Genomic DNA, 14352 nt, shown 5'->3' on the forward strand with positions numbered 1-14352 from the left:
TGAGTTTGTTTGACTTAAAGGTTCAATGTGTAAGATTTAGCTAAAAGGAATCTATTGAATATAAAATAATCCTAGTGATGTTTTCACTGGTGTTTAATCGTCTAAATTGTACGAATTGTTGTTTTCTTTACCCGAGCTTGAGCCCTTTATATTTAAATGTGTATGCTGCACGGAGAAGCAGTTGTCTGACGTCACACAACAATGGCGGCGCTCATGGAGACGTAAATACTGTAGCTTCTCATGGTCAGACATGTTTGTATACATTTGACGTCGTGCCATCACCGTGCACTGACCGCTTGGAAGTCTTAACTCGGACATTTCAAGTCGGAATATCTGACTTCCGAGTTATCTGGAATGCAGCATTGGTATTTACATCATGAGCGGGTCCTTTCTACGGAGGCCGGCATGTTTTTCACAATAGCCCAGACTGGACAAACTAGACTCCTTTTGAGTTTTTATGACAACTGAAGACTGCCACAGGTTCTCTTTCATGTTTGGAAGAGGAGGGTGAGGTGAGGGGGATTCAGCTGCCAACTTCACCACTAGATGTCACTAAATACTACACACTGAACCTTTAAGAACAATTTGAATGTACCTAATCGAGTTTGCTCTTACTTTAAGGTACCTTTATTTAGTAAATGTATTTAAACTATAAGATTTTAGTTCTTTCCACTCTACACATCATTGAACTCTCTCTGAACCAACATTTCAGTTTTCAGTTTATCTTCAAAAGCACAATTGGATTTTATTAATGGGGCCCTCCCTTTTCTGTCATGAACATCTCGCACTATGAAACATCATGTGACTTAGTTGGTGAACCCTAGCAGAATAATAAAGTGTAAACAGTGCAGTCATTCCTAATAATTGCAGAGCAATTGGAAACATTTTTTAAATCGTACCTTTTTGAGATTTAAAAAGTACCCTTTCTTAGGTCATCATGTCTATCATGAATAAAATGTTCAACTACGATTAATGAACAACAAAACTCATGACTATCTTCAAGAGCAGTTTATTGCGACATAGTAAGTGTTTACAAAAGAGTGATGTAATGTCAGAGTAACAGCATTTTCAATTAATGGTCTGGTTCAGTTTGATCGTGTAACAATGTTGAAACAAACACGATGTAATGCATCATCGAGTTATCTTGTCTCTACAAGATAATATACAATACATGGAATTTAAATTTAAACTTGTAAAAGGGGCAATATATAAACAGGTCACATTAAAAGTTAGAAAAATGTTATCAGCGTTCTAGAAATTCTCTCTCTATATATATAATATATATATACTTTACACACAATGATTTCAATCTTTTTTCATGCACATAGATCTTAGACCCGTGGGTATAAACTATTCTGGCACAGAAATGAATACATTGTTCGTTTTTGATTGAAGATATTGTGTCATCACATCACAAAGTTGAGCTCACTATATCAAATCAACAGAAACAATTACTAGTAGATTTTGTTTCAGCACCAGCACTTGATGTGTGAATTACAGGTGGAAAGTTATGTTTTTTTTCTCAGAGTACACTTTAAAAAAGTTTTCAGCTCAGTAACTCAGGTATTGGAATGGCACATGTTTCAAATTTGCTGCTTCCTCTCCACTTAAATAAGTTTTAGAATCAGTGAGGCCCAGGGTGTTGTTTGTCAGACTTAATTTCATGCAGTGAAATGCATTAAAAAAGATTACCTCTGCATATTGTTGAGTCTACATAGACTGATGGATGACAAGTACAGCCACAGTACATGCTAATGTGTTGTGAGTCAATAGATCATCAATTACACCTAGTATTAAGTGCTGTGTGATTTCTGTAGCCAACACTTTAATCCTCATAATCCTACATAAAGTACATACTGTACAATATCAAAATGATTCAAATGATAGATAAATAAAACCAGAAGAGCTACCATGAACTGATGATTTCTGAATAACAAAAAGGATAAAAGATAGAAAAAAACATTAAAAAAAAAAGAAAATGATTGTGAGAGCCACTAGTAGTGCCCTTTAATTTCCTTTAGCTGACAATTCAGGTTTTGAAACAATAAGAATAATATTATCTCAAGGTCCACTTATTAACTTCTGGAGCTTTCAGATGACCATCTTTGAATAGAGGCCGGGCTTATGACTCACACCCATATGAAGCCACAGCCGTTCATTATCATGCATTGACAAGTGAGTGAACTGCAATTGCTGAGATGCACTTGAAAGCTCTAGAAAAAGCTATAAAATAAACCTCGAGTTACATTTATTTGGTCAAACCACTTGTTTCCGATGTCAAGAATCAACTTTAATGTCGCTCAGGAATAGAAGTTAAAAGTATAACCCAGACTCTACGAGTCCATGAGGAAAAAGGAAAACTTTGAGATTTTCCGTAACAAAATGGCATCTGTCACCTCAAAACATCAGACATCTTTGTTTGTCTTTGATTCAGGTTAGTTTCAAATCAAAAACTATCTGAGTTGAGAATTGGTTAACTGACATCCATCTTACCACTGGAACCACTGTCAGAATCTCATGTAAGTAGTAAAATTAATGCACAGTAAAAATAAACATATGAATGGATCCAGTGGAAAGAAAACATGTGCTTTCATATCATGAATGAGCAGATATAAAAAAAGGAAACTTATGGAGCCGTTTCTGCTCAGGACATAAAAATACATTTTCAGTTAAAAACAAACGTGTGGCTGAGTTTGAAGCCACTGGGGCTCCTCTGTGCAGGTTTCAAACAAAGAAAATTGTCAATATTTTAGCTGATAAAAGTTGTGGACCCCAAGTGCTCTCAACAAACTCTACAAACAAAACACTGTTGATCCGAAACAGTACAACACTCCAAAATATTCAACAAGTCCAACAAAGGCCTTTTTTTCATACACTTAGCTGCCATGATGGTGGTAGGCCTGGTGGATATACATACACATACATTGTCCTCTATTATACAGTGACATATGTTACAAATATTCAAAGTTGTTTCATACAAGCCATAGGAACATTTTTTTTCATATCAAATAAACAGAAATACATGAGGTCTACACATGCTGTAGAGACTATATACATTAATATAAAAAATAAACAAACAAATACGTACACACATCTCCTCAAAAGCCACACACAGTCCCACTAAAGCCATCTCCTTTTAACAGATTGATTATTAGTGTTAAACTCCTGTAGCCTATATTTCATAAAGAAGTCCACCACATTCAAAATATGGCTCCTTGTTGCAATCCATATTTTACCACCGTTTAACAGACGACACGGAAAAAGTATAACTTTGATGGGGGTGGTCCTTTTCGACAACACGCCGACAATTTACTGCAACACAACAACATGATGTTTGACTGAAAATTTTTATAGAACTACTTCCCTGGTGTTGGAATTACGTTACTACTAAGAAATGTGCGTTTTTTGTACAACCTGGATCTTTGACAAACAAATCTTACAGACATCGATCTCATCTGTAAAGAGACAATGCTTTACTCAAAAGTTAACTGCTGAAGTGATGGGACACAGAGGGTGAGTAATAAACAAACCCCCAGTTATTTAAACCAAACAAACAAGAATGTTAACTAAAATTAAATAAAAATACATGTTATATAAAAATTATTGTGCGCAGAAATGCAGTAAGTACAGCCAATCAATGTAAACCCGGAAGTAGTTCTGCAAAGCATTTCTGGAACAACAAATATTTGAAATAAAACAGCATTCAAATTTACTTTCATTCCTAAATAATTTTGTTTAGATAAAATGGCACCTTGTGCTGCCGGCCTTCTGGACGATTAAACTGCCATGACCGACAGGAACGTTGGTGAGCAATCGAAACAAGATCCCAGGTAGTAAAAACAATAATGTTTTTTCTTTTAAAACTGTGCTTCAGCCTGCTAATAATCTCATTTTAATAGCAGCTCTGTCAACCATCTGTTGTTGACAAGCAAAACAAAACCATTAACAGATTCAAAATGTGATGTCACATTTCAAAACGTCCCTTTTTCTAACACACACCACTGCCTGCTGTGAGTCACTTCTCTCACCATCGGCAGTTGATAGCATCTTCAAAAGTTATGATGAAAAAATGACTTGTTTGTGCCAAATTAGCTGTAGAGTCCAAGTTACAAGCAGCCACATTGTTGAGAGGCTGGTTCAGATCAGGACGTGGATCAAGTAGAGACAATTAATTCAAAACCTTTAACTGCCACTGACTGAGCTTGTCTGAGCGGTCAGGTATACGAGTTATAGTTGTTATACAAACTGAGACTTAAATATGTTTTTTAAACACACTGACATGTAGCACAACAATCACAATTTAGATGTATCAAACAGTCCTTATATCAAAGTCAAATAATCTTTTATAACTTTGTTTATAAGCTGCGTCTTGTTATTGTAGTTGTGGCTGGAATTCTGTTTAAAACTGAGCACAAGCACTGTGAATATTCACAAGTGTATTCAGTTATAATTATTTGGCAGGTTTCTGTAAAATCATAAATCACAACATCTAAAAAACATGTCTACAGCTTAGTGTGAGTAAAATCAAACTGCAGGTAACCATAGCAGCGACGGTGATGCTTCAAGCAGGTATTGGCCGTTATTGCTTACATACAATATAAGACACAAATACTCTACTGGACTCACATGAGGCCAATGAAATCTCAGCTTTAATATCTTTTCAACAATTAAACTATAATTTAACTATTAATGGAGAAACGTCTTTCGACAACTGGTCACCCAATCGGCTTCCAACGTGGCTTGGGTATCGCTAAGAACCCAAAGAAAATGCTGGTTTTTAAGAAAGCCTAAAACATCACTTTACTACCGGTTACCTGACGTGAATAAAAATGCAGAACTATGCAGTGCAACATCTGCACAATTTACAGAACACAGATGCCAGGGATTAACAAAAGGTGGAACTTGACTGTATTGGTGACGAGGCAGATTTATTGCTCAAGGATTAGAGGACTGATTTATTGGTTGGCTGATAAAAATTGGCAGAATTTACTCTAATTTTGTACAAATATTCACTTGTACTCCGGGATGAACTAATTCGATTTTGGTGGTCAAAGGTCACAGGTCAAGGTCACAGTGACCTCACAAAGCACATTTCTTTGCCTTGTGAAGGTGATATCTCTGGAACGCCATCAAGGAGTCCGTTGACATTTGGCACAAACATTCACTTGGACTCAAGGATTAGTTCACTTGATTTTGGTAGCCAAAGGTCAAGGTCACAGTGGCCTCACAAAGTATGTTTTTCTTTAACATGATATCTTAAGATCAGCCTGAGGGAATGTCTTCAAATGTGGTGCAAATTTCGGTGTCGGCATCAGCCCCAAAAATCTGCATCGGTCAGGTTCTAGTTTGGATGATGCTCTACTGACAGGCACTTTTGGATGGGCTGTACAGTGAAACATCTCCACAATGACCGTGATGAGTTCAATCTTAAGATAAGTTATGTGGGTATTGGCCAAACTACGACAATTAAGACGCAGCCTCACTGATAAATCTGTGTGAAGCAGCATCTTAACTGTTGTCAGCAGCCGATGATTTACTACCCAGTAAATGATGTAACTAAGTTTGATTTAGCACTTTGGACTATTCCATCGTTCAACCTGGATGACAGTTCATTCTCAGTTTGTTTTTGCTGCAAAAATGTTGTCTATTTTAAATGTATTATGCCGACAGACTACTGAAGAAATAATAATACAAGCAGAACTGAATTAGGGCAACTTGGTCAGTAAGAGCCAGCCATGTGTAAACTGGAAGGCCAGACAGGCAGAATCCAACAGTCAAAGTATTTGAAAGGAACTGAAATGCTACTTGGCCCAGTTTGGTGTTTTCAGGACGACGACCTACTCAGATTTATGGCAGTAAAGGTCTTTAAGGGCTTTGAGTTCTTCAATTAGCGTCTTGTTTTGGTTCTCCAGGACAGCCACTCGGTTCTCCAGACATTTTACATACTCCTTCTTCTTCCTGCGACATTCACGGGCTGCTTCTCTGTAGGGACGATAAGACACAGTTTGGGTTTTGTTTGTTTTCTATGGTTTTGGGGCGATTAAGAGAGTTTATGGTTAAAATTGGAGAACCAAGCTACTTACAGGAGCACCATTCAAAATCCCAGGAGATCAGTGGCTTCAGAAATACTCAAAGCAGCACCAATAATCATGCCATGATCTATCACTGAGACCACATTTAAGTGATCTGCAGGCTTTTATACATTGTATTGGATAACTCCATTAATAAATAGATGTCCAGGTGTTCCTACTAAAATACTCACTGAGTGTAATACTAGACTTCCATGTTTTAGACTGGTTTGTTATATACTACATTGACAGATTATTTTGGGGCATTATTTCAGATAGGAGCAGCTGTAGATGCAGAGAAATTTCCGAAGCAAATACATTATTAACACACAAAGTTCTTACCTGTTTTTCATGAGGCGGACCACCCGTTTGCGAGTGACCTCCTCAGTGGCTCCCCCGGTGGGCAGGGCGGGTGAAGAGGCCATGACCACCCCAGGGGCGATGGTGCTAGCGGGGGCAGCCCGGATCTGATACGCCTGGACATCACCAGAGGCAGCTGAAAGGTACAGATGGTGGAATGTGGATGTTCAATTTTAACCCTTGATAAAACCAATCAGTGTTTAATTTGCTTATTTACTGACTGCAGCGGAATCATTTTGTCTTTGCAGCCAAAAACTGAAAATTACACCGATTAGGCAGAAATACTTTCTGAAGCCATACATAATAAAACAAAATGGGTATGGTCAAAGGTAATAGATCCACATTCTCACCTTGGACCACCACCTGGTTACTGGGAACCAGTATCTGCTGGCCGTCACTGGTCTGTGCATACTGGAGGATGGTGGCCCCGGGTTGGGCAGCCGCTGCTGCGTTGGTCATGGTCAGAGTTTGAATGCCCTGGACTCCATCTGTACCGTTATTAGCCAGCTGGATGGCCCCGCCCTGTGTGATGGCAACTGTGTGATTTAGAGAGAGGGACAGATGACGGGGATAAATTAGAAACTTGTTAAATTCAGATTATAATAAAGTCAAATTAAAAGTTTGGACTTTGGGCAGAAAGTCAAAGCGGCAAGCAACAGAGCAGCCAGGAAACGATGTGTTCTCTAGCTCTGCTTTGATTTTAGATTTAGATTTTTTGAGTTTAAAGTATTACACCTTGTTCAGACAAAATGTATTGCATCATATTTTCGTGATAACCCTTGATTTGTGCGATCTACTGACCACAGAAAAACTCCACAGACGAATGTTGAGAAAACAAATAGCTGCTTAAATGAATAAGGTACTGAGTTCCTTAGACTGCACAAGAAAGAAACACAAAGCCAGACAACTACAGCTGAAACATTTTCCAGATTCATCGACACATTTCTATTTTTGTCTTAAGGGAAGCATATCAAACTAACTGAAACACAGCATTCATATAATAGAGTAGTAAAATTGTTGGCAAAGAACTGACTGTTTACACATCCAGCACAGGGCAATATTATTATCTCACAAGAGTAATTTTGTGTCCACCTGAGAGCCAGGAAAATACTTTCTTTATTTCTGTCTGGCCTGATCTTCACCAACTCTTGAAAAAATATCGAGTTCTTTGGCTGTTAAATGTTCTTTGCTGGCTATTTTGCTCAAACTATTTGAATGAAAATGAAACTGCATTGAAACTGATCAGCGCTGAGCATTTGACATGAAAGCAATACTCATTACCCCAACTAGAATGTTTGAATTCAATCAACCTGCAGCCTCAGCTACAGCTCCACCAAACCAACTATCACCTACTGTATTGGCCGCTGCTGGTCTGGTAGATGGGTGTGGGGACAGTAACAGTTGTAATGGCATGGGTGGAAGCCATAGTTGATACATCCTCCTCAGCCCTTTCCTCCTCGATACGAGGGACAGCCGGCGCGTCGGATGAAAGGTCATTCAGAATTTTCCTAATGGGAAAACAGCCGTGGGATTTATTCATATGAGGCTGTTGTCATAGGGAAATTTCACACTTCTTCATGTGAAATACATCAGCTCCAGTATTATCACCACTGTTTGATGATAATTTCCACGCCCGCAAATAAAAGTATCCCTATTTTAGCTTTTCACTGAAAAACTCCTAATAAATAGATATTTGAGTTTGATAAACATGCTACAATTTCTGCTGCAAGATGGGATGATTGTGTTGCCTATTAGCAAATAAAAAATTAACCAAAAAATTATAAAACAGTAAATAGTTACCTGTAGGAGGGGCGTCGTGACAGAATCTCCCTGCGTTTCTGAGAGTCGGTCACACTGTCTACTGACTCCTGTGAATCCTCACTTTCTGCTATTGTGGAGATCTGGATCAAACAGATAAACCAGACACAAATACATCAAACTAAACTCATAACTTAAAGTTCTTTATGTTGTGGTTGGATATGGAAACACTTTGTGTATGTTTTACCTGTACAGTTTGGATCTGTGGGGACTGGATGACAGAGGGTTGTGCAGCCTGGATGACACCGTGGACCTGAACAGTCTGTCCATTGGGAAGCTGGACCAGCGTTACCATTGGACCTGTTACTGAGCCGTGGCCTGTTGCCATGGTTACCTGAAATTCAAACGTGATGTGACCATGCTGTCTGTCATGTGAAATCTAAAATGAAATCTTTCAAAAACATTTGTGACATTAAAAACTGGTCTTTTCAAACTGCTGCTCTTCTTGAGCATCAACAGCACATATAATAAAACTGTTTACCTTACTCTGCTGAGGAAACATGTTTTTCTGGAAGATTACTTTAAAAACACAAACTCAGCCAAACTTGAAGAGCTTGAGCCTGGACACAACTTGCACCGTCAGGAATCAGTGGTAATTAACGTGACACATTACCTGTGCCAGAGTTGCGATCTGTGCCGAGGTGATGTGCTGGTTTTCAGTCTCAATCACAGCAGTCTCCTGCTGAGCCTCTGCTGACTCCATCTTCATCAGCTGAGCTGAGGAAGCAGAATTTTGAGCAGAAGCTGTTAAAACTGATCTGAAAAGTAGCTATAACATATAATACCAGGATCATTGACTGTTCATATGCCACAAGTTCCGGGAAGTGTGCTTTCGTAGTGGGAATGTGCACAATACAACCCAAACGCAGACCTACTGTTACAGAACAAATTTATAGATATAATTATACTGAAACACATGAGACTCTTCAGGGTCACTTGTCATAAGAATATTAACCAACAGTTCTCAACTAAATACATCTCAGAGTAAATGAGCAGGAATAATGTTGAGAAAACTTGTTTCAGGTTTTCTTTAATACACACTTGAGAAATTGTGAATCAATATTTCTCAACATGTCAAAGGGTTTCTTTATTATAACATTACATAAACAAACGTTTATTCACTACTTGACTGAGACTGTGCTGGTAACAAATCATTAAAAAAAATATTTAAGAAAACTGTAACAATGATGTAATTGGTACTTCGGGGATTCAACTCTATACATATTAGGAAAAACGAGTGAACTTTGTGGAAGCTGCGCTGAATAATTCTACTTGAACACATTGTCATTATTACAAAAGTGTTTCTGAATCTCAGAAATCTGAGCCCATATTTATTCAAATTTGAAGAAAGACACTAAAAGCTCTAAGGCACCGACTGATCTGAGTGTGAGAAATAAGACTCGTATATCATCTTTGAAAAAAGTGATAGAGCAACTCTCAAGAGATCAAATAAATGATCCACCACGTGTATATTCAGGGATGGAATAACACATTTAAGATTGATTCCATATCTGCAATGCTGTGCAATACTTTATCCTACTTTACTGTATTCAGTGGTGTGCACTTCTGCAACAACATACATATATAATTTAATATTTTTAAAGCGATTGTATGAAATCTTTAAATTTCTGTATATATTGAAAGCATGAAAATGATAATTTAATATATTTCTAATGAAGAAATATAGGAATTGTTAGGAAACAACAGGTGATTGGCTCCAATTGAAACAAAATTCTGCTGCAAGACATTCTGTAGAGCAGGGATCACTAACAGGCGGACCGCGGTCCGAGTCCGGACCCAGAAGCCGTCCCGTACGGACCCGGACCTACAGCCAAAACAGAAGGTTATGATTTAAAACCTGACGGGGCGCTTCTATTTGTAACCGGCGCAGCTTTTGTAGTCTTTACGGTAGTGGTTTAGCGGATGAGGAAACGCACAGACCAATTGCATGCGAGTTAAGCCATCCCACGTGATACTACTCAGCCAATCAAGTCTGTGCATTCCAGGCGGTAAACATTGCGACTCCACAGTGCAGACAGATGAGAGAGTTAGAGGCAAGTTACACATGAGAAGACGGTAGAAAGAAAAAGAAAGATAGCGATATAGGTAGAGAAAACAAAGGGAGAGATACAGAGGAGTGAGCTGGAGAAAGGGAGAGAAACAGAGGAGTGAGACGGAGAGGGTTGAGAAACAGAGGAGTGAGACGAGAAAGGGAGAGAAACAGGAGTGAGACAGAGAAAGGGAGAGAAACAGGAGTGAGACGGAGAAAGGGAGAGAAACAGACGAACAAAGTGGGGGAGTGGGATATAAGAGGGGAAGAAAGTGATTCTAAAACCGTTCAATTGTTAAGATGTTTTGAGATTTATTATCTGTAAAATTGGTTGAGACTTTTGAGTCAAGATGTGAAACAGAAAAAGGGAAATTCAAGCTTTTGCTCCCTTTATTTTATTTTTCTGAAGTTAAGCCCTTTATTTGAACATGCACAATTTTCACATTTTATTTATTTTCTCTTATTTTGAAATGCAGCCCTACTTTTATTTAGTTAATGAGAGAACATTATACATATCTGCAATCATACATATATGTTCAGTTCTTTGTTACGTGACAATAAATATTGTCCAAAAGTTTTTGAATCGTACTGAATTCATTTGATTTGACAGTCAGGTATTTAGTACATGCAGATGTTGATACAACTACTAGGCTACTTAAATATATATCACACTAAATAGTTAGACATTATGATCTTCCGGACCTTAGCTTCAAGAAATTTTCTCTAACTGGACCTCTTTAAATTTTAGTTGAATACCCCTGCTGTAGAGGTACTTCAGTGATATTCAATTAAATTCAATTTTATTTGTACGGCGCCAAACCATAACAGACATGATCTCAAGGCACTTTACATGATAAGAATATAAAATAATAGTGTGTAATCATCTAAATTGTAGTTTTCTTTACCCTTAAATGGGCCCTTTATATTTAAATACTTTAAAATTACATCTGGAGCGGGCCCTCTCTACGGAGGCCGCCATGTTTTTTACAGTAGCCCAGACTGGACAAACTAAACAGATTTTGAGTTTTTATCACAACTGACGGCTGCCACAGGTTCTCCTTCATGTTTGGAAGGGGAGGGTGAGGTGAGGGGGATTCAGCTGCAACATGCAACTTCACCACTAGATGTCACTAAATTCGACACAGTGAACCTTTAAAAAATTATAGAGAAGCCCATCAATTCCTGCAGAGAATCTAATGAGGAGAATTTAGCACCAGACTGTCAAGTGAAGACAATTAGCTTCGACACCAAACAAAGAAGCTTAGACGGTGACTGCAAAGAGATCGATTGCAAATGTCATTTATTTGCAGGAAAGAACAATAAAAAGTGACGTTACTTTCTATCGAGAGGTCAAATGTAAAACTATTATTAATCACACAGTATCAGCTGATGATGATCATGTTTTTCCACCTGTCTGCTCATTTACATTTAGTATCCTTTTTCATATTTTAAATAAGTTTGATGAATTGCTTTAGTAAATGGGACGTGTTTAGCTCGCCTCATCAACTTGTATGTGTTACGTTATATTTCTGAGTGCAGCCTGGTGAGAGGTCGTGCTGTGTCGATCTGGGACGAGCTCAGTGATCTCACACTGTGCGTAGCTTCCCTGCGCTGCATGATTGGCCTCACACATTTCTCCCTCTGCTTTTCAAAACCACTCGGATGCATGTGTGTGTGCGCGTGTGTGTGTGTGTGTGACAGCAGAGACACATGGCCGGGCACCGCCCCCTCCACACACACCGGTCACATCCCGGCAGATAAAGCGAACAACCACAAACTGCAGATGTGTGTTAGTTTGAATCTCTCAGGCCTGAGTTCATGTTTTCACAGTGAGGCCTTCGACGGCCGATCGACACCATTATTAAACACAAGCATCACAACTGAGCAGATAAGAGAAGATGTGGATTCATAATTAAAACACATCAAACTGGGTCTTTAACACAGAGAAGGGAAAATGTCGCAACTGCTGGTTCGAATGCGCCGTTTAGGGGAAAACAGCCCAAATCAGTGCGGGGAACCCTGCCTCCTCTCCCGCAGGGAGAGTGTGTGAACACGGCTCATGTCTTCTTACAGTAAGTGACGCGTTTCCACACTAACTGTCCCTCCTGCTTCTCTGTCAAAGCCGCACACCGGCTCTGTTCCTCCCGAGTAACCGCAGCCTCCCTCCCTCCATCCCGCTACAAACGCGCCGCGGCGCCATGATCTCTTTGTTTCCTTCGGGCCGAACCCGACCAGACCGACACTCTCTGCGGCCGCGACCCGAGTCCCCGAGCCGCGGACACCGCTCCGTCCTTACCGATACAGACTCCCCTCGTCACTCCCGGGCCTCCGGAGCTCCACTTTTATTCTGGCCGACACGTAAGAGCCCGCGTCAGGCTACACCTCCGCCGCGTCACCGGGAACAACAACACGGAGATTGGAGAAGGACGAGAAAGCAGATGGCGACGCCGAGCGGAAATACACGAAGGGCGAACGGAGATGGCCGGAAAATGCCGAGAAGAGACGAACCACGACGACACCTTCCCTGACTGGAGGCGGGTTGGGGGAAAAAAACAAAAAAGATATATATCATTGTTTTTGTTATATAATTATTAAACTGCATTAAATTACGCATACATATAATAATTAGTATCTATAACTTAAAAAATCACCGAAATAAAGTAGATACTTTCCTGATTTTACCTGAATTTTAATTCTTTTTTGAAAGAATTCTTCATCTTTTTAATGAATTTTGTATTTTAATATTTGTGATTCCTTAATTTTATCTGTGCTCATGGTTTTATGACATGTCTGTTTTATTTTGCTGCCCTTGTAAAGCACTTGGTAACTTAGACTTGGAAAAGTGCTCTATAAATAATAGTAGTTATTTTATTTCTATTTGAATATGATTATGAAGGCATAGGGTTGGTGTGAGTACAGCAGGGAAATGAGTTTTTAACCGGAACAACTTTCTCCTGAAGAAATACATTCACTGTCGTGGAGCCTTTTATTAGGAACACCATACTAACACTGGGTAGATCCTTCCTTTTCAATCAAATAGTTGTCTTTATTGAACAAATTCACATACACAACACATAGAAACAGTTACAAAGACATAGCAATACATATAATTATTATCATCATCATTAATACCAATAACAATTATTATATTATCAATAACCAATTAGCACAAAAAGAGATGCTACACAAAAACAGATTCAGTAGCAGCACAAACAGAATTTAGTTAGTGTCTCCACTCATTAGAGTCTTAACACAATCCATTCATATCTCTCCACTTGCTTACTTGTGGGCTTTCAAGACATGTTGATGTGTCACAATTGAAAAATCAGAGGAGTGAAAATGAAAAATGGCTAAAATGCCAAGTGATTTTGCTCATAGAATAGAGCCAGAGTTAATGTTATCAGTAAAACCTGCACTATTGAGATCTGCTGTGATCTCACTGTCACCACCAGAGAGCAGCAACAGACCAATAGACCACAGAGTGGGTATTTCCATTTTCAATAATTCACTCATTCATTTATTCGTTCATTATAGTTTATCCTTTGAGAGTCAAGGGGATAGCTGCAGCCAATCACAGATGACACCGGGCGAGCGGCGGGGAACACCCTGGACAGGTCAACAGTCTATCGCAGGGCCAACGTAGAGACAAACAACCATTCACACCTATGGGCAAGTTAGACTTCTGTTAACTTCATGTCTGTGGACTGTTGGAGTACAAAGATAAAACTCACTCAGACACTTGCAGTTTTTCTGACATGCATCATTGTGATAATGAGGAGACTGAGCTTTATCTGACCAAATTGCCCCTGTAACCTGGGATTCAAACCAGTGTTCTTCTACCTTATCATGGGTTCGGACTTTTAGCACCGATATACAGTATGTCAGGATGAGATACTCAATTAAAGCCAGCTTCAATATTCACCACTAAACAAATGATAATGATAAAGAAATCATTTATACTAACGATAATAATTAAAGATGTACATACAATCTAGCCGTTTGTTTTCTATTTGACCACATTTATAATATACACATTTCTGTGGTGCAGAATTTTAG

General features: G+C 39.0%; 1 protein-coding gene across 1 annotated transcript; it reads right to left on the reverse strand.

Moving 5' to 3' along the window:
• Positions 1-993: 993 nt before the first annotated feature.
• Positions 994-12804, reverse strand: creb1b (cAMP responsive element binding protein 1b). Its single transcript, XM_035175143.2, has 8 exons — positions 12593-12804; positions 8860-8963; positions 8434-8580; positions 8229-8329; positions 7782-7936; positions 6779-6964; positions 6411-6564; positions 994-5982 (listed from the first exon to the last, which is right to left on the reverse strand). The coding sequence occupies exons 2-8, from the start codon at positions 8953-8955 to the stop codon at positions 5838-5840; spliced, it is 984 nt and encodes a 327-aa protein (XP_035031034.1). The 5' UTR covers positions 8956-8963; positions 12593-12804; the 3' UTR covers positions 994-5837.
• Positions 12805-14352: the final 1548 nt, after the last annotated feature.

This window comes from Hippoglossus stenolepis, chromosome 13 (assembly GCF_022539355.2).
Source record: "Hippoglossus stenolepis isolate QCI-W04-F060 chromosome 13, HSTE1.2, whole genome shotgun sequence".
Classification (NCBI taxonomy): Eukaryota; Metazoa; Chordata; class Actinopteri; order Pleuronectiformes; family Pleuronectidae; genus Hippoglossus; species Hippoglossus stenolepis.

Coding starts and splice junctions, on each gene's coding strand:
- creb1b (XM_035175143.2), bottom strand. CDS start 8,955: ATGAAGATGGAGTCAGCAGAGGCTCAGCAGGAGACTGCTGTGATTGAG. Junction 8,581..8,859: donor AGATCGCAACTCTGGCACAG/GTAATGTGTCAC, acceptor TTTGAATTTCAG/GTAACCATGGCAACAGGCCA. Junction 8,330..8,433: donor CACAGATCCAAACTGTACAG/GTAAAACATACA, acceptor TGTTTGATCCAG/ATCTCCACAATAGCAGAAAG.